This window comes from Topomyia yanbarensis, chromosome 2, assembly GCF_030247195.1.
Source record: "Topomyia yanbarensis strain Yona2022 chromosome 2, ASM3024719v1, whole genome shotgun sequence".
Lineage (NCBI taxonomy): Eukaryota > Metazoa > Arthropoda > Insecta > Diptera > Culicidae > Topomyia > Topomyia yanbarensis.
Window position 1 is genome coordinate 417,360,183 of NC_080671.1, and position 27,901 is coordinate 417,388,083.

General features: G+C 40.3%; 2 protein-coding genes across 6 annotated transcripts in view; one reads left to right on the plus strand and one right to left on the minus strand.

The window, feature by feature from the left end:
• Positions 1–2,711: 2,711 nt before the first annotated feature.
• Positions 2,712–27,901, plus strand: part of LOC131685193 (actin-histidine N-methyltransferase) — a 317,693-nt gene continuing 292,503 nt past the window's right edge. Inside the window, exons 1-2 of one of the 5 annotated variants that reach the window (XM_058968738.1) lie at positions 2,712–3,021; positions 4,467–5,292. In XM_058968738.1, coding sequence (XP_058824721.1) covers positions 4,577–5,292 — 716 coding nt within the window. In that variant the 5' untranslated portion in view covers positions 2,712–3,021; positions 4,467–4,576. Of the gene's footprint in view, positions 3,022–4,442; positions 5,293–27,901 lie in introns of all 5 variants that reach the window. The other 4 variants (XM_058968737.1, XM_058968739.1, XM_058968740.1 and 1 more) reach the window with 4 other exon arrangements.
• Positions 5,377–27,901, minus strand: part of LOC131685192 (uncharacterized) — a 160,209-nt gene continuing 137,684 nt past the window's right edge. The window contains exons 2-3 of the mRNA XM_058968734.1: positions 20,457–23,348; positions 5,377–6,687 (exon numbers count right to left, since the gene is read on the minus strand). Coding sequence (XP_058824717.1) covers positions 20,529–23,348 — 2,820 coding nt within the window. The 3' untranslated portion in view covers positions 5,377–6,687; positions 20,457–20,528. The remainder of the gene's footprint in view (positions 6,688–20,456; positions 23,349–27,901) is intronic.

The following is a 27,901-nucleotide window of genomic DNA, read 5'->3' on the forward strand; positions in this document are numbered from 1 at the left end:
CCCATGGTCGCAAATCAGTCCCATGAAGATAGGAAATCCCACAGAAAACGGGACAAATATGCGATCATGGGCAGTACTTCATGTAAAAATCGTGCGGTTTATGTATGCCAATAGCACGAGTCTGACCGATGGTGACGTTGGTGGAAGCTTCTGTAATCTGCTTTTGAATTGCAATTGATTGACGATACTATCGATTTCCAAACGGTTTCTGTAAATAAGACAAAATAAAATCATTTTAATTTCAAAGTACGGCTACTAGTGGTACCATGGAATAAACAGTTCGATGTCGACATCCAAATAGCACGAACCCGTCAAGATGTACGATGCTTACACCGGAAAGAACGAGTGTTCTTACAAAGGATGCAATACGATCAAGTGGCAACATTAACATGGTTGAAGTGAAGGAAGCTAAAAGATAAATACCCTTTCCAACCAAAGAAACAGCTTATTGCGTGATAATTTTCACCACCACTATTGCGAATTTTACCCCCAGATAGACTTACAGCAAAATAATTTTGTCACACGAAAATATGCTCGAACCGCATCTACCACAGTTTGGTTGTTGCAGTGGCTAACCAAAACAACATTTAACGCCCTCTCTAGGATTGTGCATAAGATATTCGGTTTGTTTATTTGCTGTCCCCTGTGCAGTTTGATGTGAGGATATTTATTTTGCTGCTTTCAAAATGTGAACGAAAGTTCATCTACAGACGAAACGGGCAATAAATCTCTTGGATTTTTGGCTCCTAGAGAAGTTCCATCACGGTCTTACTAACACCAATCAAAGCATACCGGTACGAAGCAACACGCGTAATTCATAGTACCAATGCAGAGGTTACGTAGTTCACGTTCCTTATTCAGACGAACGTCTTCGTTTCCCGGTTGTCGATAAGATTCCAAACAGATGCTGTGGAACTATAATCTCGGAACTGTAAACTCGGAAAAAAATAATTTTTTTTTGCTAACACCAGCCGTCATACCCTACACTATTTTTCCAGTAAAGTGAAAGTTACGGCGGGTAGACTAGAACAAAATTTCTAATAGGCTACCGCGCGCCGGCAACTATTTTAACCGACCTATTCGCCGTTTCGTTGACTGGGACCGATTTCAGTGCTGCGAGTCTAACTGTTTTAATACTTTTTTTTTCAAAAGGTCCAACTTTTAAATACAATCGTTACATTAGCAAAAATACTTCCACCATAAAAGTATACATATTATTTGAACAACTTTTCCAGTCACTATCTCGATTTTTCTACTTCTTTTAAAACAAAAGTTAAAAACTTTTGAAGGAACAATATTATTTTTTTTTGTGTAGAAATATTACCCGTAAAACAGTTTTATTTCCTTTTTTTGTTGGAGATGAACTGCGACCAGTATTTAGATCTATTGTGGCACTTTCCTTAAATAACCAGTTTTAATTTTCTTAGATAACCAGTTAGCTTTTTAGGCAACAAAAACGCAAAAATGCGTACTGAAAATTTACATTATATCGATGTTGCAATTACTGCTTCCATGCCCGGATAGAATTTTACAATAGCATTTACCCTACAAACAATCATAAAATAATAAATATTATAGTTATTACTGTTTCAACATTGTTCGATGCCAAGTTCTCACAGTAGATTTACAATAAAATTTCATGTAACAATAAATTTCACTGTTCAGCAAAAAACTGATACAGTGCATTCACATTAAATTTTACTGTTTTCGAGAAAAAATGTATGGAGAAAAACTGATTTTTTTAATGTTAAGATACATAACCACCCCCCTTTTTCACTGTAAAAGTCTATTTTACATTGAAATTTACTATAAAAACGTTAAAGTTTATTGTTTTTGTATTGTAGCATAACACTAAAACTTACTGTAAATTATTGTAAAAATACTGTACTGTCACAGTGAAAATCAAGGTTTTGTTACTGTACATTTCTATTCGGGTGTACCGCTTTATTTTTAATTTCTTAATTTCATTTAATATTCCAAATAAAACGAGAACGGGCTCTGTACGGTAGATCCATATTAATAGAATAATTCTGTGTGGAACCCATGCCGGTTGATTTTAAGTAGGGGTGTCAAAGAAATTTCTTAATTTTTTTTTTTGGCCTTTTAATCGATGACGGTGATAACAGTGATCAAGGGCCGATTTCTTCACCCTCGCTTAACCTTTAAACCAGGTTCACCAGTACGTGAAGAAATTGGTCCTAAGCGGATACTGCGAAGAATACAAATCTCGATAAACATATGATTACGGCCTAAAAGCCAACTGTCAAAATCCACTTTGAATGAAAATTCCAGACAAACCGTTACTAGTCGAACACAGTTCACAACAGTTTATGAAAGAGAAAACTTTTCTCTTTCGTTTATTATCAACATCTGTGATTGGCGTGTAACGGTTTGTCCGGAATTTCCATTCAAAGTGGATTTTGACAGTTGGCTTTTAGGCCGTAATCATATGTTTGTCGAGAAATATGTGAAAATTATTTTCACATATTTGTATTCTTCGCAGTATCCGCTTAGGACCAATTTCTTCACGTACTGGTGAACCTGGTTTAAAGGTTAAGCGAGGGTGAAGAAATCGGCCCTTGATCACTGTTATCACCGTCATCGATTAAAAGGCAAAAAAAAAAAAAATTAAGAAATTTCTTTGACACCCCTACTTAAAATCAACCGGCATGGGTTCCACTTTCCGGTTTGTACACAAACAAAGAAAGGTGTGATGACAGCTGTCGCCCCGATTATAAAATAAACATTGCGAAACGTAAATATTAAAGTAGCGGTATCTGACTGCTCCAGCCTCGCGGTTCCCGTTTAAATTTTCGGTCGACTTGAGACGAAAATAAAATACCAAATTACTGCTCTTCTAACGTGTTGTTTCGTTCGGCAGATTTTAAAAACCTGTAAGACATTGCACAAGTGGCGTTCTGTAGCTAATACTGGTGAATATTGCTAAATAAAATCGTAGCGGTGATTCTCTATTACCTATTGAGCCGGTTAGCAGTGGCAAAGGTATTTTAAAGTGATAAGGTGTGAAAAATTTGGTTGAATGGAAATTGGTTGATGGGTAACGTGAGCGAATTGGAAAATGCGTGGGATGCAATGAAATTCTTATTGGAAATATGTTCAGTGTTATCCGCAATAACTCGCGTGTGCCCTGTCTGCTTCGATAGAGGTGTTCTATTTTTATTCATGTCTTTGCGGGACGTATTCACCATGATGGAATTAATTAATTTTTGCATATAATTTTTTTTGAAGCACAATATTTTAGACTAATAAAAAATGTTTATTTTTGTTCCTATATGTTGGAAAAATAGGCATCACGCAAAAATAATTTGTGCAACCCAAATCCAATGGGTTCGTGGTTTTTGAACAATTCAAGCATGATTTTTGAAAACACCGTAACTAACAAATGTAAACAAACTGAGATTATCACTCCCCCGCATTCTACGCATCTTATGGCATATTCGTTTTTGACAGTGCACTACACCGGTGTAGTCGGTGCTACACTCATTCAAACTTGGGTATAATCAGTCTATCTCTTTCTTTGCACTACACCGGTGTAGCACCAAGAAAAAACGAAAACGCCATTAATGTACATGCTGACAAACATTCGTTTCATTCGGTAATGCAGCTGAAAATTGCGCAATCGAAATAATGACGAACAAACAACTGACACGTCAACAGTGCATAAATACAGTTTCGTCATGTTAGTTACGTTAGGTTTGGTACTGCTGTAACACTTACGTTATTTTAATTTAATCGGTTTGTGTAACTAAATCATTAAAATATACTACAATCTTTCTACTAAAATGCTCAATATAGGTAATGTTTCTATAAGGGGAACAAGAGCACGCAGTTCCTTAATTCTAGCCAATATTTTAGAGAAAAAGAATGCAAGTAATGTTATTCTAAGCACCACTATTGCACTTTCAGCACATTTTTATTTTTGATTATCTAAATCTATCCTACAGTAGATCAAATCTAAATGTTGGTTGTCCTCATTGGCATACTGCCTCGGCGGAACAGTTCAGTCATAGAATTGATTAAAAAATGATAAGATTAGTCACCACAATTGACGAAACTGAAATAACGTAAGTGCAACAAAGATACCAAACCAACGAAAGTAAAACGACGAAACTGTGAGCGTGATACTAATAACATCGTAACTTTAATTTTTCTTCAATCCGCTCTTTTAAATGTCTTGATCGCGAATGTTCGTTCCATTCAATGGAAAGGCGTCTTTGGTGAGCATTTTGGATGAATAATTGGTATAAAAATCGGTATGGTTTTTAAATAACATTTAAAATAATACTTCGAAAATGTCATCGCCGTTTTCTCTGTTTGGGTCAAGTGCGAGTTTCGCTGTTTTTAAAAATCATGCTTGAATTGATGAATATGTCTGTTCAACGATGCATGAATAAATAGTACCACTGTTGAAGTAATCGAAGTCTGAGTATTTTTATCAAACCTAGAGGTGAAAATTATCATATCCGAATTTGAGTAAACCCGGAAGACATAGAGAAACGTAATAAAAACGTTCAACTCGTTGAATTACATTCGACTACCTACTACACTAGTGACTATGACCGGCCCCACAATGTCCAGCGGAGGCAAAAAGTTATCCATGAGCAAGCTGAATGAACTGAACACGCTGGTTGATTCGTTGATCAAGCATAGCTTCCTCAAAACCGCCAACATCAACGAGCAGTTCAAGCAGTACCAGGAGATGTACTCGGTGCTGGAGCGCATCCGAAAGGTAGAATCGGAACTGAAGCTGAAAACCAACAACGGAAAACCTCGGCAGGCCAATATTGAAACGTTCTGCCGGTGGGCCAGGGAGCAGGGTTGCCAGTTCGATGGAGTTAAAATTTCCGAATTTTCCGGTTTCGAGCTGGGCCTGGAAGCGACCAAAGATTTCCAAGCCGGTGATCTGTTTGTGACCGTACCGAAAAAGTTGATCTTTTCCGTCACGGCCGACACCAAGATCCCGGACATAATGAAGGACATCCCGGTAATGATGGTGCAGAATCTGTCGAATTTGATGCTGGCGTTGCTGCTGATAGTGGAACGGTTTCAGCCGAACAGTGCTTGGAAACCGTACCTGGATGTGCTGCCAGATCGGTACTCGACGGTGTTGTATTTTAGTCCGACCGATATGGCCGAACTGAAGGGAACCAGCGCTTTCGGGCCGTCGTTGAATCAGTGTAAGAACATCGCCCGGCAGTACGGATTCGTGAAGAAGTTCATCCAGGCGAAAACGCCCCTGCTGAAGGATAATTTTACCTATGATTTGTACTGGTGAGTGATATTTTATAGAATTCTAATATAAAAATAATTCTTTGTGAAAGTCTTCCTCCGTTCATTCTAACATTTGGGTCGTAGAATTACTATTTTATGATTTTTATTGTATACGTTGAACTTATTTCGGGCATTGTGGTGAAAATAAAAGAATAATCAATTTTTTTTTCTTTCATTTTTCAACTTTATTTAACCCTCTTTCCGTGGGGAAAACGAGACTCATGATTTGTTTACACTATTTCTGTGTATTTGCTACATTATTGCTGCGCGTTTAAATACAATTGAACTCTGTTGGGGCTAATTTAATAAATAAAACCATTAACACTGGAAGAGACCGGTACGGGAATGATGAGCTGAATAATTAATTAATGAAGATTCGTCGGTCCAAGCTTAAAGCTAAATTTTATTCCTCAATATTGCATTTCTGAACTTTCCTCTACTTTTTTTGTGACAGGATTTAAAGTTGCTATCTTACACATAAATACCGGTGCCTTGACGAAACAGAGCCTTGATATAAGTTTTGTTTGCACCTAATCAAGTAATCCTTAAACTACCATACGGCTAGTGAGCTTACATGAATGGCTACTACCACTACTTGCTAATTATAAATTATCGTTAGCACTAATTTAAAATGTATCGCTGTTTCTGCTTTCTGGTTTAGACATGCTACCTGTGCAATGCTACTTCGCCCATTTGTATTCTTCTTTCCTTCTTACCGTTTATGTATATTGCACAATTGAAACTTACTCTGCTAGTATCTTAACAATCGGTTTTGTATTTTTTTCTGGTGTTGTTTTGCATTCTTTTCCCCCTTTCGCATAATTTTCTTACACACATTTACCAAGATGAAACATTCAAATCCGTGTTTCGTTGTTCGAAGTAAGGGGAAGTTTGTAGATCGATCGAACTAAACTGCATTATCGTAGGCAAAGATGTCTGTTAGATATGTACTTCGTTCATCATCTGTGGTTTTCATTTTTTTGTTTCTACCAATTCCACCTCCGTCTGCCCTCTCAGTATGTGGAAAAGTGGAAATTTGTTTCGTCTCGCATGTGCAGCATCATTTAGGGAATGCATCCGCTTCGTTCGATCTTCGATCACGCTCGGATACATGCAAGGCCCATATCCATAACATGGTGATTATTATCAATTAGTAAACTCGTAATAACAATAGCAGATACGGACAGGTAAGTAAGGTGTTGATCATGGTACGGTGGTGATGACGGCGACGGCAACGGCGGCGGCGGCGGCAGTGGTGTGAAGAGAGTTTTCCTTTCCTTCGTGAAAAGCACAGCAGCAGAGCATCGGCATTAGCGTCGTAGGGTTGGGTATGTGTGTGGGCGAGTGTGTGTGGAAAGCTTAGAGTGATGTTTCACGGTCCGCTGGACCCGGGTGCTGAAAAACAGAAAAAATAAGAGTGAAAATTGCGTGTATCGGATGCTGGCAGATGAAAGTTTGGTTATGGATTGCTGTTAATTGTTGGTCCACGAAGGAATGGCCTTCTCTCTATTATGAAATATAATATCCATTTTTTCCTTTGCGTACGAGCTAAGCAATCTTCAAGCAGCATAGCTTGCTGTGAAAGAATTTAAACAATTACTGATAATACTTCAATACAATATAGTAAAGAGCCTGGATTCGTCACTTCCGAAGAAATGAGGAACGCTACTGAGGATGCCAATAGCTTATCAGCACACTGTGATAGGAACAATAATATATGCTTAAGTCTTAGTTCTCTTCGTCTTAGTACGGGGAACCAAAAGTTCGAACACGAAATCGCATACTGCGGGGCATTTTCATATCAGATGATATTAAGTTTAGTAATCGGATTCACAAAGATTAATCGAATAATACTCAGCACACTGAATAACAGTGATGTGATAAACGAGTGTGTAATGTCCAGTCCAGTACTACCCTAGTTTACCGTATTTTTCTAGAAACAGGAATAATTTTTTTCTTTAAAAAGAGGTATAAATTGTAATTTTCTAATTGCTACTTCAAAAGTTATAGCATTTAATATATTTTTCCTCCATATTTTCCCATAGCACCAAATTCAAAAATTTCAAGCTAAGTGAGCGGGAATCTAGAATTGTCCAAATGATGTGAAATTTGGCATCTGAGCTTACTTTGATATTTGTCACAATATGAGAGGGAAAGAATCAAAAAAAAATTGCGATGCCCTAATCGATACTTACCGCAATTCAAGCCCAGACGGAACGAGTACCCAACGCGAACATCTAAAGACGTTCTCCCAATCCGTGGTGGGAGAAAGTCTGGTCAGACGTATATGAGAATAAGCCCTCCACTTATAAGGCATCCGCATTACGCGACGTTAGAAACGCGAAGTTTTATGAAAGCTAAGAAAAGATGTTTACTGGCGCCCGTTCGTCGACGAGTTCATGAGTGAAACATCAATTAATATTTTTGGGGTCCTTCTAAATATATGTGTAATTGAATCAGTACTAACGAGAAGATCGAGTAGTTCAAATTTTGGATATTCGATTTAGCGAAAAAGATCTGCCGAGATTCTGTTGTGAACCGGAAATTCCATTGACCCGAAAGGACGAACACGAAATTATTGCGACACATTCAACAGGGCATAACTTTTTTACCATTGGGTAAAAATCAACCAAATTTTGCACACTTTCTCATTGATGTGTATTATTTACATTAGAGTGACAGGAAAAAAATTACCCCTATCGGCCCACCCCTGAGTCGATTCCTAGTCCCACCAGGAGTACTTGTTCCAAATTTGAAGCGAATCGGACAAGTCTAGCTACCGGACCAACGTGCCTGAAGTTTGTATGAGATTTTTCGACAATTTACATGGAGAAAACCCACTAACTCGCATTTTTGCCACTAGATGGCACTGTATGCATCGTATTATCATTATAAGTGAAAATAAGAAAGATAATTTAATTGTCTACAGCTTTGTCGAAGACTGCTAATCAATCCGGTTTCGTTAAAAGAAGTTATTCAACTTTTAACGAAGTGATGTCTGAGTCAGTTTTCTATGGGGCCTAGCAGTGCATGGTTGTGTATCAGTACTCGATTCCCACGAACTAAACATTTTTGTGAAATAATCGGTGAATTTAGCTCAATAGAATGTTCAAAAGAGTTGTAGTAAATAATACGAGTCATGTTTTGGTTATAAAATTTTAGTTCCACATTGTACCGCATAGAGGGCGCCAACACTAACTTTTCAACGGAAAGAGATAGATATTAGGTGTCTTCTACAAAGTTGTAGAGCAGGCATTTTTCAATAATTCTTCCGAACATTTAGATATTCTATCTCTCTTCTATGAAAAGTTAGTGTTGGCGCCCTCTATGCGATCACAGTTGGAACTAAAATTTTTCAACCAAAACATGACTCGTATTATTTACTACAACTCTTCTGAACATACTAATGAGCTACATCTAACGGTTATTTCACAAAAATGTATATTTCGTGGGAATCGAGTACTGATACACAACCAAGCACAACTAGGCCCCATAGAAAACTGACTCAGACATCACTTCGTTAAAAGTTGAATAACTTCTTTTAACAAAGCCGGATTGACTAGTAGTCTTCGGCAAAGTTGTAGACAATTAAATTATCTTTCTTATTTTTACTTATAGTGATAATACGATGCATACAGTGCCATCTAGCGGAAAAAATGCGAGTTAGTGGGTTTTCTCCAAGTAAATTGTCGCAAAATCCCATACAAACTTCAGTAGCGTTGGTCCGGTAGCTAGACTTGTCTGATTTGCTTCAAATTTGGTGCAAGTACTCCTGGTGGCACTAGTAATCGAATCAGGGGTGGGCCGATTGAGTTTTCAAAAATTCATTATTTTTCTGGGCAGTCTAATTTACATGCTGTCAAACTCGAAGTCGTGTTTTTCGATTCAACGAAAATGGAGGTGAACCAACGCGAGTCGAGAGAACAAATTCTTTCCAAAGACCTGGAATTTCCTGACCTGTCGCACCGGCAGTTGGGAAAAATGTTGAACATTCACCATTCAACCGTCTCCAGAGTGTTGAAGTGGTTCCAGGAGCGGTTGACGTTGGACCACGGCAGAGGAGCTGGAAGAAAACCGGGACCCGAGGACAAAAAGACGGAGGGAAAGGTGAAGCGGATGATTAAAGCAAATCCCAACGTCTCAAGCCGTGATTTGGCAAAAAAGATCGGCATGTCGCAGAGCTACGTCCAGAATGCAAAGAAGAGAGCTGGACTACATACATACAAGGTACAGAACTTCCCAAACCGCGATGAGCGGCAACAATCGACGGCTAAAACTCGGGCACGGAAGCTCTACGAGTAGATGCTGACAAAATATGGCTGCTGTGTGATGGACGACGAAACGTATATAAAAGCCGATTTTAAGCAAATTTCGGTGTTGGAGTTTTTCACCGGCAAGAGCAAGTTCTATGTGGACGACAAATTTAAGAAGAAGAAAATGTCGAAGTTCGCCTCCAAATATCTCATTTGGCAGGCCATCTGCTCTTGCGGACTGAGGAGTGTGCCTTTCGTGACAAAGGGCACAGTAAATGGCGAGATCTACAAATCTGAGTGCCTCGAGAAGCGCCTTTTGCCGTTCTTGCAGCAGCATGACGAAGCTCCGCTATTTTGGCCAGATTTGGCATCATGCCACTATTCTAAAAGTGTCCTGGAGTGGTATAAGGCCAATTCTGTCCATTTTGTTCCAAAGGACATGAATCCGCCAAACTGTCCGGAGCTGCGCCCGGTGGAGCAGTACTGGGCAATGATGAATCGGGAATTTCGGAAGAGCAAGAAGACATGTTAAGAAAATGGAAAACAAAACTGAGAAACTGGTACCGGATGACACTGTAAAGACTTTGATGGAGGGCATCAAGCGAAAATGCGTTCAATTTTACACTCAAGGCTCCATCGATTAACTTTTCTTTTGATTTTTGAAGTAAATATATGTATAAACCTACCCTAAAATTTTGGTTTGATTTTAAACATTATAAGAAAATTAGCATGACATTTTCGGTGTCGCAATAATTTCGTGTTAGCCCTTTAGCATCGTTCAACACGTTGAACTCATTCAACAAGTTTCTGTAACATTGCCCCACACGAATTGAGATAACATTGCCCCACACGAATTGAGATAACATTGCCCCACACGAATTGAGATGACATTGCCCCACACGAATTGAGATGAGTTTGATCCTAAGACTCCGGTTTTTGAGAGAGATCTCCCAAAAACCGGAGTCTTTTTCTCCGGGTTGGTCAAGACGACGAATAGTTTTAACTTTTCGCACATCATTTAATTTTTTTTAGTGATACATCAACAGTGTACGTAAGGTTATCACCACATCTTGGGTTTAAATTAGTTTAGGTCGACTGACCCTTAGTTTCAAAAATGGCCAATATGAGTGTACCAACGGACTTCGTACTATAACTACGAATTCAAATCGTACCGCTAAGTCACTCAAAGTACAATGCTCTTCGTTGACCGGAGAGCTATACTTGACAAATCGGTACAAATTAGTCGTGAGCATTATGCTTATGCTTCGTCTAAATATTGCACTCTACTCCGACCACAACTCATACTGGTCGAATGATAATTGGATCGGAGCAAATGCACTACGATATATTTCTTCTTAGTGAACAAAACTTAGGTAAAAGCTATTTTTGCCACTGAAGAGAATTACTTTAAACCACTTTTACACGTTATAATTAAGTTAGTTATGGAATTTGCGTTTCAATTTCGTCTCATCAGAATCCGGCACTAACTTAGTGACATGATTAAACTAGCGCCGGATTGTTCGCTAGTTCCAAAAACGAAAACACTACTTGTGTTTCTGAGCAAACCCCTAGTGATGGCCCGCAAGGAAAGGTGTTCTGATTAGGCTGATGAGTATAGTTGTTGGATTTTATCTACGAAACTTGTTATTTCGTGTGGAGATTTACTTTCTTGGAGGGAATCCATTAGCATGATCGCCAGCTACTGCTTGAGGGTCAATTAGTTCATTTACTATTGAGCTGTCGTGCGCGTCCACGGTGCCTTCGCTGTTGATGGTCTGGGGTTCCTAGTTCAAACGTTTTTGATTGTCCATTGGCCTTGTGGGTCACGACCTTGTTTGACAACTGCTTGTTCTTTGGTAGTGCTGTTTGTTGGTTTAGAGGAGCTATGCTAGCTATGGCACAGTCTTTGTTGCGCTGATACTCATTGCTGTCGGTTCGTAGAACCGTTTGTAGTTTACCTGAAGTTGATGATGGTAGGATTGATTTCATTGTAGTAGATGCAAAGATAGATACGTCTACCTTTATCAGGACACATGTTAGTGAACTCGGGTGATTCGTAGTTATTCTGCCTAAGCTCGACCCTCAGTAACAGAAGGCAAAGATTAAGCCCGTACGATATTAAGCCTGTTCTAATGACCCTGCCACTTCTAGTTTTCCGATCTATTTACTTCACATCCTTGCTCTCACTTGAGTACTATGGCTCTAAGTTTCATAACTTTCCCTACCCAGTAATCTCTAGCTAATTGAATGTCGTTAAAACGTAAAAAATGTAATTGTAAATTTACACCGTTTAACACGATTTTCAGCGTTCTTTCTGACTGGCGTTTAGCTTACATTTACCTGGGAAAATCAGTAAGCGATACTTTTTTCTTGTGAAAATTTCAAATCTGGTATTGCATATTTCCAAATTTGTTTTTTTAAGTAGAATACTTCTAACGTTTCAATATAGGGGTCCCGTTTCAAAATTTTCTGCCAGAATTTTACCCGATTTTTTAAACGTGAATATCTGCCTTTGTACTGAATGAAAAAATAAGATTATTACGCTTCTGATTGGAAATATGTACAACAATTTTGTATCCCATTCGGTAGTATGTACAATTACCAAAAATAGCGGAAAGAATGGATTTTATGAAAGTAGTAATTATCTGATCCATGATTGGTTGGTACAATTCTCTCAAAAAGCAAGCGTTGCTGGGACTGCATCTTTTTCATCGAAGGAACTGCGACGCGTATAAAAAGAGAACACAAGAAAAATTCGTTAGTTTGTGTTCTGACGTTGTAAGCGTAGCAGCTGCTGCGTTTCATGTCAGCTCACATTCTTCGATGGTAGGTAATAGATACCATGACTGCCGCCAGGCTCTGATGATTCTAATCATGAAATGATACATTCCATACATCAGTCAATCTATCCCCGGCAGCGCCGTCAATGGGGAGCAAGTTGGTGATTCAAACGAACACAAAAAGTTATAAATAAATGTGCCGCGTACCTGTTTGAATCAGTTGCTGCTCTTTTGCCAGACAAGTAACATCGTGCCTATAGCGTCTCGTACGACAGATTTGAGCACCCAGCACACTACGCTTCTATGAATGACGTCATCATCGACTATTTAAAGAATATCATTCCTCGAACGACTTCATTTTCCCGGCAAACGTCGGGCCGTAAAGAATAGCAGTAGCAATCATGCATGTTGACAATGCGCAGCGATGAGTGCTGCATTTGATCACTACTACCGCTGGGGGTGATCCGATGTAAATAGCGCGCGGCTGGAAGAGTTGTCAAACCTCAGTTGAAGCTGATTAATTCTTCCATTCTACATGTTATTGTTAAATTAAAAGCCCTTTTGAGGGCTAGACCAAACAATGAAGAAAAAATTTGAATATTTCCAATCATTGACAGCGATAATCCGATTGCGCAGTTTATATTCGTTATTTGTTGCGTGCGCGTATATTGACAATCTGAAATTTGCAACAATCTGTTATTTGTTTAAATTTATCTTTCCGAAACAATACAAAAATGCAGCTATTTAAAGTACATTTCCAGGTTGAAATTAGCGAAAATCTGTGATTTATTAAAAATAGTTTTTCGGAAACATAATCCAAAATTCTGCAATGCTTCAGCAAATTGGAGGATGTGGCAACACTGCCAGCTAGCGAAAGCCGTACCAAAAGGAATCCGCAAATATTTTTTCGTTATTCTGCATGAAGGCAGTCCTTCCATCATCAGTGCGAAAGTGATAAAAGCCGATGTCACGTTTCAAGCTATCCCGGTCAAAAAAAATGTGGACGAGCATGGTCAGGCGATTTAACCAGTTTGACGTTTGTCTCAACTCGCCTATGCTAATTGCCCCTAGGAACAAATGCAATTTGCTAATGCGACTTAAAGGTTATTTCAACACTTAGAGAAATTTTCTGGCGGCTGAAATGGACTTGGTTGAAATTTTCTGGCGACTGAAATGGAATTGGCGTGTTCTCACCTGTACTTTGTTTGTGTAGTGCACTTAATTTAGGCAACAAATGTGGGAAATTGTGGAATCGTGTGAAAATATAGTGGAACAAGATCTCTAACCTAAAGTTTAAATGGAAGTCAGATTGTGGTAAGCTTTGGTGTGCAATACAAATTTCACCATGAATTCTTCCTATAGTTTGGTGGTGATTACCTAGTGTACTGATAAATTTATGAGAGTAGATAATGAATCCGAAAATAAGTGTTATTTTTAATTTTCATATCAGGCAATTAAGGGCGATTAAATGGCGCGTTCCCTGGGCGATTTGGGGGCGATTTAAGGGCGGGTAGAGCGGCAAAAAAATGACGGCGGCAAATCGCCCAAATGTTGCATTTTAAATAGCCCCCTAATTGCCAGCAAATTGCTGTCAAATTGTAGGGCAATTAGCGCATCCGAGTTGGCAAATAGCCCCCCGCTAGCAAGCAACTTGCCCTTTTTGACTGGGATCAGTATTTCATATTAGGTAGATGCTGAAGAGAAAGGTTGTTTCTTTTCATTTCGAAATATTTATCTGATGTAAGTAACGTGCAGCTGGAAGAGATGGCAAACCTTTTTTTGCAGCTGACTAATCGTTCCATTCTGCATGGTATTTTTGTTAAACCAAAAGCCCTTAGTTAGTTTAGTATTTTTCATTCCATAGCACGCGTGTTTGTGTATCCCACAAAAATTCCTTTTCAGGATTCCACCAATGGTCCTTTTCAGGACCCCACATACAAAACAGTTAATTTGAATGATTCCCTTAAAATCGTTCTTTTTAGGACCCCAAATATAGAACATTTCAGAATTAATGTTAATTAAACCACCGAATATATAAAGATAATATGTTAAACTTTCTTCGTTTACGAATAATTTGATTTATGACCAGTTATTTTTCTATCGTGCTTGCAAACATTTGATTTGATAGCAGATATTTAAAGATAGATGTAAGGTTTTGTTTGTGAGCATCATTAATTTATGTTCCCATTTCATGGATTTGAATAAAACTTTTTTAAAACTTGAACTTATCACACTATAGGTTATAATTTAAAAATTCAACAATTATCTCTAGTGACAAATAGCATGCCTGTGTGTAGTTCTGAAACAGTCTATGGAATTACCGGGTTCTAATTTGGCCACGGATAATATTGCTTGCTCATAAAACTGGCTGCATTTTTAATGTCATCGTGGTCGTGTCTTGCACACAACAATTATTTTTTTCAGAGCTGAATAAATGGATTGGCGATGGGGTGGTTTGGTGCGATAACCGCGCTCTCTTGTTCTTTAAATTATATGTGGCGTCAGGTGCTTGTACGGATAAATTCACCACGGCGCACAGAGGAGTAACTAGAACAAATTCTTGCCCAAAAACCAAAATATTTTTTTTTCGATTTTTTTGTTTCGTTATATTATTTTTTACATACCTAAGAACCTACTGTATAACGTGGCAAAATTAGGAGTATATCAAAAAGAATTTTTGCATGTATGCCCAATGGTGATATTTTAAGGGATATTTTAATCGTTTTCGTTATATATTCAGCAAAATCGCTTTCTAGTGATGATGACTGTATTCAATAAGACAATATTATTACAAACGTAGTTCAACACAACCGTTTATTTAACTTCAGCTTAAAACTAACTAAAAAAAGTAGGCTTGCTGTGTATTGCACCAACTTTAAAAAATACCTTTTTAAACATTTTATTCCAAATTTGAATGATAAAAAAGTTACATTATACGGCTAGATCCGGCAATGTTGCTAAAGCAGCATTACAAAACAAGATTTCAGCTGTACAAAAAATATTCGAACTCTTCCGATCTTGTCCGATCCACCAATCCCAAGCGATTTGGAAATATTGAAATTTTTACTAATTTGAGGTACACCGAAATGCTGTAGGGCCTATGTTTGCCAAAATGTATCTCTATGAAAATATGCACACGCGTCCCTTTTCTTCTCCCTTTCCCACTGATCAAATGTTTATGCAACTGGAAAAACAAATGTTTTACAAAGATCACCTAGAAATTACTAGTATTCGAAAGGATATAGAAAATTGACCTCTGCACTGGTAGGGGGTAGATGCCAAATTGTTCCAAAATCTAGTAATTGTCTATTTTTAGTTCATATTAAGGCATAATAACAACAATTGCAGCAGCAAATAATTTTGGCCAGGATTCGACCCCAATTACTCCTCTGTGCGGCGCGCGTTCCAGTGTGCACCGTGGTGAATTTATCTGTGTGTTTGTTTCCTCCGGCAAGCCGTAATGCGTACTGGTTGTTTCGTTGTGAAAGGAGATGGTGTTGGCTTATTGGATACTGATAATATGATTTTCTGTTCATGATTTGATACGAGTTACTTTGGAAAGTTTATTTACGAGTTTATAGAGCATTTTTGCACTACCAGGGGAAGTTTAAAATACTTGGTCTCTTATCTCTTATGGATGGAACCTTCTCTTAAACATACTGTTCAGCCACTAGTTAATGCTCAACTAGATCAACTTAATAAACTGAAACACGTAGTTTTTGAAGAAATCCTATCCACGTGAACCACATCACCAAACACCTAAAAGTAGTTTAGATGCATGTAATATCTATTTCTGTGTTATCTATTATCTTATCTATTCTATTATCTATTAATATCTATTTCTTTATCCCTCTCGCAGGAGGATTGACGGTATTGTAAACATCATCAGGCCACAATAGACTCAATAGAATTATCTAAATATAAGGACCCTTCGCTCTTTTTGGTTTCTATTTGCACCAAGTGCTACTACTAGAGGTTAATTAGTTCTTATGTCAATAATCCACCAATCATTATGACGCAAGATTTTATTTATATAAGAAGCCCGCTTCAAGATGTTGATTACAATACGCCTCGATAGTGGTGTATCGAGGAGGCCGGGAGGGCTGATAGGAGCTTTTTTTCTGTTCTTTAACTTTCTTCTATTCACCCACTCATAAACAACAATCAACCAGTAACAAATAGATAATTGAGAAAGGATGTGCTATGTGTGGTGGTTGGCTATTCAAATATTGATAGAGTTTGAAGTACTAATGTATGTCTTTCATGTGATGATCATAACTTTAGCTGTATCTTGTACCTGTCTAATCTATTGCGTCTCTCATATATTGTCTTTTATCTCTTCTTTTCGAATCCTATACTGCCATTCTACTCCCGCCTTCAGCCGGGTCAGCAAAGATGGTGATAGTGAACGTCTTAACACTCACACATTCTCAAACGCGGTCTCAAGCGGGAACCTACAAAAATGCCTTCGCGCACGCGATTGCGAACCGATCACGTCCGGAAGTCTATTCTTGATCCTAGAAGCCTAGGTCCATGCCTTCAGCTGGACCAATTAAGAAAATACGCACATACCTATTAGACAACACGTCTCATGGCGACATGACCGGGAACCCTATCGATATAAACGATCCCACTCTCTGCCAGAATTCTAACCGCGCACCGAAAATTTAATATCAGACTCACGGTTCGCGAGACCATTCAAGAACACACGTTACAAAATCACGTCAGCGCACAAACGTTAGAGCCCCTCGCGATTTTCCAAGCAACCTACGAACTCGCAAACATGATTACACCCCGGTGATAAGGTGAAAATCTCAGCACTCATAAACTTACCAACACGATCTCAAGCGTCAACCTACAAACTCCCGCGCTCGCGCCATCATGAATCGGGATCGTCCGGAAGTCTCTATCCTCGGTACAAACAATCTAGGTCCTTGTTAATTAATAAAAAAATAATAAAATTGAAAAATAACTCCCATATCCACTAGACAAAACGTTCCATGGCGACATGACCGGAAACTCTAGTGATATGGGGTAACTCTCTCTCTCTGTCAGAATGTGATCCGTACACCGAAAACTAAAGATCAGAATGACGGTCCGCGAATATATGAAGCGCCGCAGGGTTTCAAAATCGAATTTATACACGCAAAGTCACATACACGCGGGCACACGCGACAAACACGTCAACATACGAACGCTTAAGCCCTTCGCGATCATCTACGCACACCTATGCCCGAGATCGCGTAAACTTGATAACACTCCGGCAATTGTGTGAACGTTTTAGTACTTATGACGTTACAAACGCGGTCTCAAACGCGAACCCGCAAACGCGCGCGATCATGAATCGGTCACGTCCGGAAATCTTTAGCCTTTATTCTAGCAATTTAGGTCCATACATTCAGTTGGACCAATCAAAAAAAAAATAAAGCTCATATCCACTAGACCACGCGTTCTACGGCGACATTAATGGGAATTCTAATGATATGTAAGAACCCACTTTCTTCTGGAATCTGAACCGTACACCAAAAATCAAAAATTAAGTATCAGATTCACGGTCCGCGCGCGATCATTCTAGAACACACGCGAATATGCGAAAGGCACACGGTTATAAAATAGAATTTATACACGCGAAGTTCATACACTTTAGCACACGCGACATACAAACGCGCACGCGACATACAAACGCGATTGAGCACGTTAACGTACAAATGTTCGAGCCCTTCGCGATGATACACGCTATCGCGAGTCCCTACGCCCGCACATACCTGAACCGTACAATGAATATCACATTCAGAATCACGGCCCGCTACAATTGGCCTAATGCAGTGTTTTTTTGGGCGACATTGCCTGTCTCGTCTGCAAATTGTAGTATGTGATTCTGACGGGGAGCCTAGCTCTACAGCTCCAGTAGGACAACTCTCGAAAAAAAAAAATTGAACGATCTCACCGGTATATCCATCCAGTCTTGCTAAAGCGCTATGAAGTTGAAAACTCTGATGTCTAGACTTCTGGCTCTGCTGATATTGAATCCGCGGAGTTCCTCGACTGAATCCGCTCTCACTTCTGAAGGAGCTAGAATGGAAATCGCAATCCAGGATAGTTTTCCGGCAGAATCTAGAGCTAGAATGGCTTTGTCGCCTTTTATATTGAATATCCAACCTCTAAATACATTTGTTCCTATTCGCAGAGCAAAACTTGACGTGTCCCATACATAAATCAAGAGCTATAGAATCGAAACTTCGCAAGGATTCACTTCACTGTCGATAGAGTTAACACAGATTTTCAAAACTCGGACGTAGAAATTCATTTTGGAAGCATGCCACCCGAGAGCGAGGCCTCTGTAAAGTAAAAAGAATTAAATAAATGCATTACGTATGGTACAGCCGAACAGCGAGGTCGACTCGTAAGTTTGATTTACATACGACAAATCCGCGAGACTTAGCAACATGTGACATCACCTTGTAAATAAAACAGGAATCAAGGAATGCGACGTCGCCCAGCTTAATTACTTACTTTAATTTTTGTACTAGTATACCATCATCGGAAAATCCCCGGACAATCGAATCACCGAGTAATTGAATTTGACCTGTATAGCCAAAGACACACCTTATTAAAAAGTTTGTCTTTGAATGCTTGTACAAATAGTTATACAAAACCGATACTGTTTACTCGTTACCAATATAAATACTAAATGAAAACCAACTGAAAGATTAATCACACTTTGAAGTTCTGAAATATCGACTAGAGCCAAACATTTATATTTATCATAAAAAGAAAATTTGCACTGCCCGTTTAAATTTCAATTTCAGCTTAAATTAATAAAATAACACACAAAAGTTTGACTCGATTATCCTGGGTGAGATTCCCGGATAATCGAGTCTGACCTGTTACACGTTTTGGAACCCTTCCCCATGTGTAATCGAATCAGTACTAGCGAAAATATCGAGTAGCCCAACCGCTGGATTTCGTTAAGAAGGTTCTGTACCGGTACGGTAATTCCAACGCGTCGGATCCTCTCTTGACACTGTGAACGATCCGTTTTAGACGGTGTAGTTACTTACTTGCTCACTTAACATAAAACAATAAAGCTCGATTACCAGACCAGATTAACATAAATTGTCGAAGAATCATCCAACCTCTGCTAAAAGACGCTTGTTGAACCCATTCAACAAGTTTGTGTGACATTGTCCTGGACAATTGGAAGCAAGTGAGGGTACCAGCAAAACAAGCCTCCGACCACAGCTCATATCGGCCGAATAAATCTATATCTGGAAGTTGTTCGATAATTGGGTCGAGGCAAATGATTTCTTATCAGCTAAACAATTGGGTTTTCGCTAACTAGACCAAAGGGACGCACGACTGCTTTGCGTTTCTAGTAATGGAAATTTAAATAACCAACGCTCGCAAAGAACAGGCCTCAGTTGTCTTTGACGTTCACCATGGTCTTTCATCAACTTTAAACTTTTTTTTTGCTGAATTTATTGTCTGAAAAACACATACCATGCTTCTCACTCTTCAAAAATTAGGTGTAACGGGTTCCAATTCACCGCATTGTGATGTGTACTTGTGCGATCGGCTCAAGGGGGGTTAACGGTGCTAAGTCGTGTATGCAAACTTCTAGTTTGTCATGTTTTATATACACGGTAATCTAAATTTCACACGTTCTCACTTTTAATCACATTTCTTTAGTTGTTCTGCAAAACGAAACTTTCCGGTAGGGCAACCATGTTAAATGATATCAGTACTGAACTGCATGGGAGATGGAACTGGATGAAAGCGACACCGAGAAGTCTAAGCACCATTTTTACCGTCAGTAAATGTTTCACTGAGTTTTTGGCCCAAATTTGAACAAAAAACTTCAACTCAAACCGAAACAAATATTCAATAACTCCAACAAATTAAATGTTTTTAGTAGTTTTCATTTGGTTTAAATATGGAAAACACACACGGCACCGTTAAGCATTGAGTCGTTTCAAATGCCCATTTGAAGCGAAAAATACAGATTACATCCTTCCAATTATTATACACATTGCATCGAGTGTACGCCTAGCAATTCCCCAAAATATTCAGAATGGGCTCATGACCCTACTTGTTCTCATGTGAAACCATTATAGTTTCTAGCTAATCTCACCTGTATTCACAAACTCCTCCTCGGTACCTATGGCGTTCTACACATTCGCGACTCCCATCGTAGCCCCGCTATCTACTGAAACGGCTTCCGCATCGTATCCCACAGATAGTCCTGCACCTCCTGGGAGTTCGGATCCATCGCGTTCACCTTGCTATCCTTCCGCTGGAAAGGCATCTGCTGCATATGTTGGCCCGTCGTGTACACCACCTGATCGTTCAGTGGCGTCTTAAGCCCTTCGTTGTGCATGTTCGGTAGTTGGCCCTTGGCCATGTTGAAATTTTCCGTGTAGTTCAGTTTGTTCCTCCGTCGCTGTCGCCACCGACAGACAACAAAGATCAGTGCAAAGATTGCTAGTGAGACTCCCACAATACAGGCACTGGCCACGATCGCCGAGCGGACACCAAGCGGCATCGAGGCACTCTCGATCGTAACCGTGTGTCGATGGTTGAAACCATGACCGGTCAGTTCCAGGTCCAGTAGGTCACTGCTTTGGTCATTGCTGCTGTCAAACTCGGCATCGGCGGACATTCGTGAAGGGGTGATCAGCCCACCCTTCGTTCCGCCGTTACCTAAAAAATGAACGCCATCCATTTTGTGATTTGCGGTATGGGAGTGCGGTTGCTGCTTCCAGTCGAGAAACTTGTGCTCTCGATGACGATCATCCTGCATGGATCGTCCTTCCTTGTAGATTTCATCCGTTGGTCGAATGTTTATAATCGACGTGAAATAACTGAAACCTTGCGAATCTTGTTTGATGTCATCCGGTCGAATACTGCGTAGATTTCCGATGTTGAATCGAGGGAAGTGTTCAAATGCCGTCACGATATCCATTTTTTCCTCGATCGGTTTAACCTTGCTGTTGATAATCTCCGACAGGTGCAGCTGGCTGGAACCTCGCTTTCTGTGTTCCAGCAGTTCATCGAGTGTCATGTTTCGCTGGGACAGAACCTTTGCCAGCCGAGCTCCTATCCGGCGATCTTCCATCAACTCCAAGATCTCCCGTTTATCGTCGGACAGTGTGATCGGTCCAAGGTCGTTGAACAGTGAAGGATTGCTTTCCGTCACATCGCGAAAGTAGTCTTCCAGGCTGTCCGTAAACGAACGTTGCGTGTTTTGGTTAATGCGCTCGATCACATCATCTTCACTGGGTACAGGAAGCTCACCCTCGTTGGTGGCTGGGTCGGACGAACTGATCGCAGACTGTGGTTCGCTGCTTGTTTTTGTATCCTCGAAGGAGGTGAACTTCTCGATGATGTTCAGCTCGGGCTCTTCGGTTTCGAGCAGTTTGGTGACGTTTTCCGCTTCGTCGTGGAACTCCACGTCGGCGAGACTGTGGCTTTCGGTGGACTGTGCTTGAGGGGGAACTGGTGGAGGAGATGGTGGTGAAGTTCTCAGTTTTGGTTTTATTGAGAGCCGATTCCTTGCGGCCGGAACACGCATCAGAGTTCGTTCGGAGGAAGTTTGAACTGATGTTTCCTGCTCGGGAGCGTCGGGTTGCTCCTCCGGATTTTCACTATGAGTTTCGGTTGAGGCCGTTGAAGAAGGTCGATTTCGTACTTTATTCTGATTGAGTTTCTGCAAGAACTGTTCTCGTTTTTCGTACAATCCTGGTGATGGAGTCCACCTTTCGCGTACTGTTGATCCAGTGACGGATATGGGACTGGCGGTAGATGAATGCCACGATTCAGCCGTGGCAAATGATTTAGCATTTTCGTAGCGTTTCTTGGTTGCGGAGAATATCTCTTCAGTGCGGATGTTGGAATTGCTTAGGTCGGGTCGTATGCGTGAGGCGACTCCCTTGATGGGTCGTAGGCGTTCTTCTTTAACCGTTGGTAATACCGGGTTCAGGGCGAGCTGTTTGATTTCAACCGTGGGAAAGATGGCGACGTTATCATTGCCAGTTCCGAGGTTATCCAGGGTGATGATGTCTTCGACCGAATTGGTTTCATCGTGGGCAGATGGTGTAGATTCAGTGGTCGTAGTAGTTGAAGAAATGGTTGTTGGAATCTCTGTTGCGACCATTGGTGCCGCGGATGGTGAATATACAGGAATCCGTTTGATGGTTTTTATGTCACTGAAGTCTGGTTTGGCAGTGGTTTCCTCTTGCATTCGGACCTTAACGCTGGACAAGGTAGGTATTATTGAAGTGATGTCATTTTCGGCTTCGGTAATAGTTTGAGAATCCAGTGGACTCTGAGTTAATGCGGCTAAAGCCATCTGTTTGCCTTTGATTAGATCTTGAAGAGAAATATTTCGTTGCTGGAGAATCTCACTGAGGCTAAGGCCACCGGATTGTTTGAGTAGAGTTTTGAGATCGGCTGCGGCACCCTTACCAGTCTCACCGGACGATCCACCGTCCTCTTCGTTTCGTTTCGCTTGTGAGTATGGTTTTCGATTGGCTTTATAACCGGAGGTTGTAGTTGCGATTTCCTCCGGTCGGGGGAGTCTTCTTTGCCTATTGCCGTCAATAGGTGGAAAATTCTCTCTGCCTCTGTTGGTCGTTTCGTACGGTCGTGGACGAGACGGTGGATCGCTGCTAGTTGAAAACTGTGGGCTCACTGCATCACTGTAGGGATTGGCCCATCGGTCGGGTCTTTGTCGTAAAATGGCTCCACCGTTGCTAGCATCCCAACGTGGATAGGTCCGCTTTCGATCGGGTGGTGTGAATGTTACTTCTTGATCTGCGGCGCCACCACGGTAGAATACTTCTGGTTCCTCATCCCGAGGACTTCCCTGCCAGTAGTCATCTTGCAGTGGTCTTCGCTTTCGTTTTCTGCCAAGCCGACGGCGCCTGCGACCATCAAAGCCATCGTTCGGTGCCAACGAAAAAGTTTCTTCATCCAAAGGTTGCGAAGGCATTCCAATCGGCACCAGTGTCGTCAGATGGAGGGCCTGGAAGTAAAAAGAAATGATAAACACACTATTAGCTTGTGACCTATAAATGAGAGAACTCGTTCGGGAAATGGTTTTGATTTCCCGCTGCAATCAATCAGAATGGTTACTAATTGTGCATGCTTATAGCGCATCAGCGCAAGAGTGAGTTTCATTTCAGATAGTCTGCTTCTGTGCTGTACTGTTGCGAGTCCCTGGCAGAAAGCTATTCAAATCCATTCCGCCACCATGCTCGTCATTTAGCGGCGAATGGTGCATTCAGACGGAAAGGGAAGGCAAATTGTGATGCAGTTGTTGGTCGAACTAAGGATGCCTCTGCTCACGGAATGGTGAACCGTGGGTCGGTCTAGAAATTTCCGAGGGGAGTGTGGGTCTGCGGCAATATTATCTCGTTTGTTGGGGAAATACTTCTCGTATTAAAATTCAGTGCGAATCGGTAGGAATTGAATAGTTTCATTGTTTGCATGATTCGCGCTCAAATTGATGCCGTACCACAATTTTGTGTTGTTCATGATGGGAAATTTCAGCCTAACTGATTTAATTGTTCATTTAGTATGGAATTATAGATTGGGGAATTTCGGATATCGGCGTTTAGTGTTCACTCTGATCAGAGTCAATTCCCACAGAGGTTGTAATATCTGGGGGTTAAGGTTATCACACATTAATCATTATTTTACTTGATATTTTGGGCGACAAGTGAATACGTTGTTTATAGTACAAGGGTGTAATCTAAATCGATAGATAATTTTCTTCCTATAATCAATAAATCGCTAAATTGTTTTCTACCACCCTCATGAATTTGTTCAAGTGGCGGGCATAGCGTAGTTGGCAAAGCGATTGCCTTGTACGCAGCACACCTGCGTTTGTTTCCCAACGTCGCATATAGGGTTAAGAAATTTTCCTAAAGAAATTTTTCTGACCCCAAAAAAGTAGCAAATGGTTCTAAGGTTAAAACCTCTGTAATCGAAATAAAAAAAAGTTCAATGCTTATTTCGGCTTAATTTTTAGTTAATAAAACTTGTGCATTTCATTTTAATTTCACTAATTTTTTTGTCCTCATGACTAAGAAACTAGTGAGATGGATCGTTTATACAGTTGTTAAAATTTCATCAAGATTCATTAAAAAATAATCGAATTTTAAATGCCTTGTGTGGTGGCGAGGGAGAGGTGATGACGGTTCAATCAAAGCTAAACCATCTGCAAAGAATGGCGCGCATGGCGTTGACTGGTGCTTTCACGACAACTCCGAATGCTGCCCGTGAAGCCCTTCTAAATATCAAACCATTTCACATACACCTCAAACAAGAAGCTCTATCATGTGCATACAGACGGGAGGTGACTAGGGGAGGTATATTTTTGCGATATTACACTCCCATGTAGTTTTCCTTACAGGACATTCCATGTGAAGATTCCCTCTCGAGAGGAGTGGTTGTCCGGTTATATGGATAAACAAAAATAAACGCAAGTGATTTGTTACACTGACGGTTCTTTGATGGAGGGACGGGCTGGTGCTGGTGTCTACTGTCTTGAAATGAGATCGGAACATTCTCACTCGCTAGGTAGACACTGTAATGTATACCAAGCAGAAATCTTCGCGATTATGTGCAGAGTACAATCGGCCCTTCAATAGAGCTTGTCCGGCAAAGTTATAAACTTCTGCTCCGATAGTCAGGCTGCGATCAAGGCCCTTAGCTCAGACAAATCACGGTCCAAGCTAGTGATCGCGTGCCGAACCCAAATCGAAGAATTATCAACACTATCTACCTTGTCTGCGTCCCCGGACATTCCAGTATTACTGGAAATGAATGGGCTGGCGAATCGGTCAGTGCAGGTGCAGCGATTGACTTCGTTCGTCCTCAGCACGCCCTACCAATTTCGACAAGGTGGATAAAAGAAAAAATGCGGTTCTGGGCTTCGTCCGAGAACCGCAATTATTAAAGAAATCTACAAACGTGTCGCGAAACAAAGGCGTTTCTAGAGCAACCGTGTCCAGTGATTTCGATAAATCTCCTAATTTTTTTGGAAACTCCACTGCGGCATGTTGACCAGGGCTTTAACCGGCTCCTGCAAACTCAATTATCACATGGCAACTATTCAGCGTGCTGAGTCATTTTCATGTGATCTTTGTGAATCCGACTACGGAACCTCGTATCATCTGATATGCAGCTGCCCAGCAGTAGCGAAATGACGATTTCGTAAAGAGCTTTAGGCTTACTTGCAGCCGATTTGAACTACTTGTGAGTTTAATTTACCTGCTTATTTAGGCAAAATTGGATTAAACCTATTTGCGCATTAAGGGCACAAAACCTAATTTAAATTACACAAAAAACGTAAATAAAGTGCCATGAATTAAGGTTCAATCACGTTTTTACGTTACGAAAACAGGACAGTGAACAAAAATCGTGTGTTTTATAATGATATTCCATTTCCAGTCAGTAACGCCTAAATAACGCTTTTATTTGTGAAGATATTTGTTTTTGTTTCAGTCACGGTTTCCGTTATACCATTACTAAATAGATTTTCTGTACGTAAACTAGTTCACAGCTTTATGAACATTGTAGAATCGTGATTTTATTCATAGCTTTTGGAAAACATATTTCTGCGTGAACTATTTCGCAAAACTCGGAATTTTATTCATTAATCCTTTCAATCATCGTTAACTAGTTCATGATTCCAAATATAATAGTCACGATTCAATAACCGTGCTCGGTAAATAGTTCACAAAACCACACAATGTTATTCATGTATACGTGAACTGATCCTTGATTTCTAGCGAATTAGTCACAACTCACCATCCACGTTCATGAATTAGTTCACAAAAGCATGAAATATTTTTTTTTATATTCGTGAACTAGTTCATGATTCTTAGTGTAATAGATACGATTTAACATTCGAGCTCGTGCAATAATTTACAAAATCGAAAAATATTATTCATGTATACGTGAACTGATTTATAGATGAACTGAACCGATTTATGATTCCCAGCGACAGATCATTCATGCTCTTAAAAATGTTCACAAATTCATGAAATCTTATTCATAGAAACGTGAACTGATTCATGATTCCTAATATAATAGTCACACCGGACCATGTGTGGCTGTGAACTAGTTCACGAAATACAAAAATATCGTTCATATGTTCGTGAACTAGTTCCTAGTATAATTTTCACGACCATGACCATTCGTGCTCGTGAAATATTTTACAAAATCCTGAAATTTTATTCACTGATTTGTGAACTGGTTCATGACTCGTAGTACATGATTCACGATTTATATTTAGTGCTTGTGATATTTAGAAGACATCCGTAATCATTTTCATTTTCAACTTTGCATATGGTTTTGCAATTTTCATGTGAACTATTTCACAAAATTTGGATTTTGTCGTGAAATGTCATATATTTATGTACAGCCTATAGCGACTACTAATAAAGGGCGAACACGAAATTATTGCGACACATTCAACAGGGCATAACTTTTTTACCATTGGGTAAAAATCAACCAAATTTTGCATACTTTCTCATTGATGTGTATTGTTTACATTCTGTCAAACTCGAAGCCGTGTTTTTCGATTCAACGAAAATGGAGTTGAACCAACGCGAGTCGAGAGAACAAATTCTTTCCAAAGATCTGGAATTTCCTGACCTGTCGCACCGGCAGTTGGGAAAAATGTTGAACATTCACCATTCAACCGTCTCCAGAGTGTTGAAGCGGTTTCAGGAGCGGTTGACGTTGGACCACGGCAAAGGAGCTGGAAGAAAACCGGGACCGGAGAACAAAAAGACGGAGGGAAAGGTGAAGCAGGTGATTAAAGCAAATCCCAACGTCTCAAGCCGTGATTTGGCAAAAAAGATCGGCATGTCGCAGAGCTACGTCCAGAATGCAAAGAAGAGAGCTGGACTACATACATGCAAGGTACAGAACTTCCCAAACCGCGATGAGCGGCAACAATCGACGGCTAAAACTCGGGCACGGAAGCTCTACGAGTAGATGCTGACAAAATATGGCTGCTGTGTGACGAAACGTATATAAAAGCCGATTTTAAGCAAATTTCGGTGTTGGAGTTTTTCACCGGCAAGAGCAAGTTCTATGTGGACGACAAATTTAAGAAGAAGAAAATGTCGAAGTTCGCCTCCAAATATCTCATTTGGCAGGCCATCTGCTCTTGCGGACTGAGGAGTGAGCCTTTCGTGACAAAGGGCACAATAAATGGCGAGATCTACAAATCTGAGTGCCTCGAGAAGCGCCTTTTGCCGTTCTGGCAGCAGCACGACGAAGCTTCGCTATTTTGGCCAGATTTGGTATCATGCCACTATTCTAAAAGTGTCCTGGAGTGGTACGAGGCCAATTCTGTCCATTTTGTTCCATAGGACATGAATCCGCCAAACTGTCCGGAGCTGCGCCCGGTGGAACAGTACTGGGCAATGATGAAGCGAGAACTTCGGTAGAGCAAGAAGACAGTCAAAGACGAGAAGGACATGTTAAGAAAATGGAAAAAAACTAAGAAACTGGTACCGGATGACACTGTAAAGACTTTGATGGAAGGCATCAAGCGAA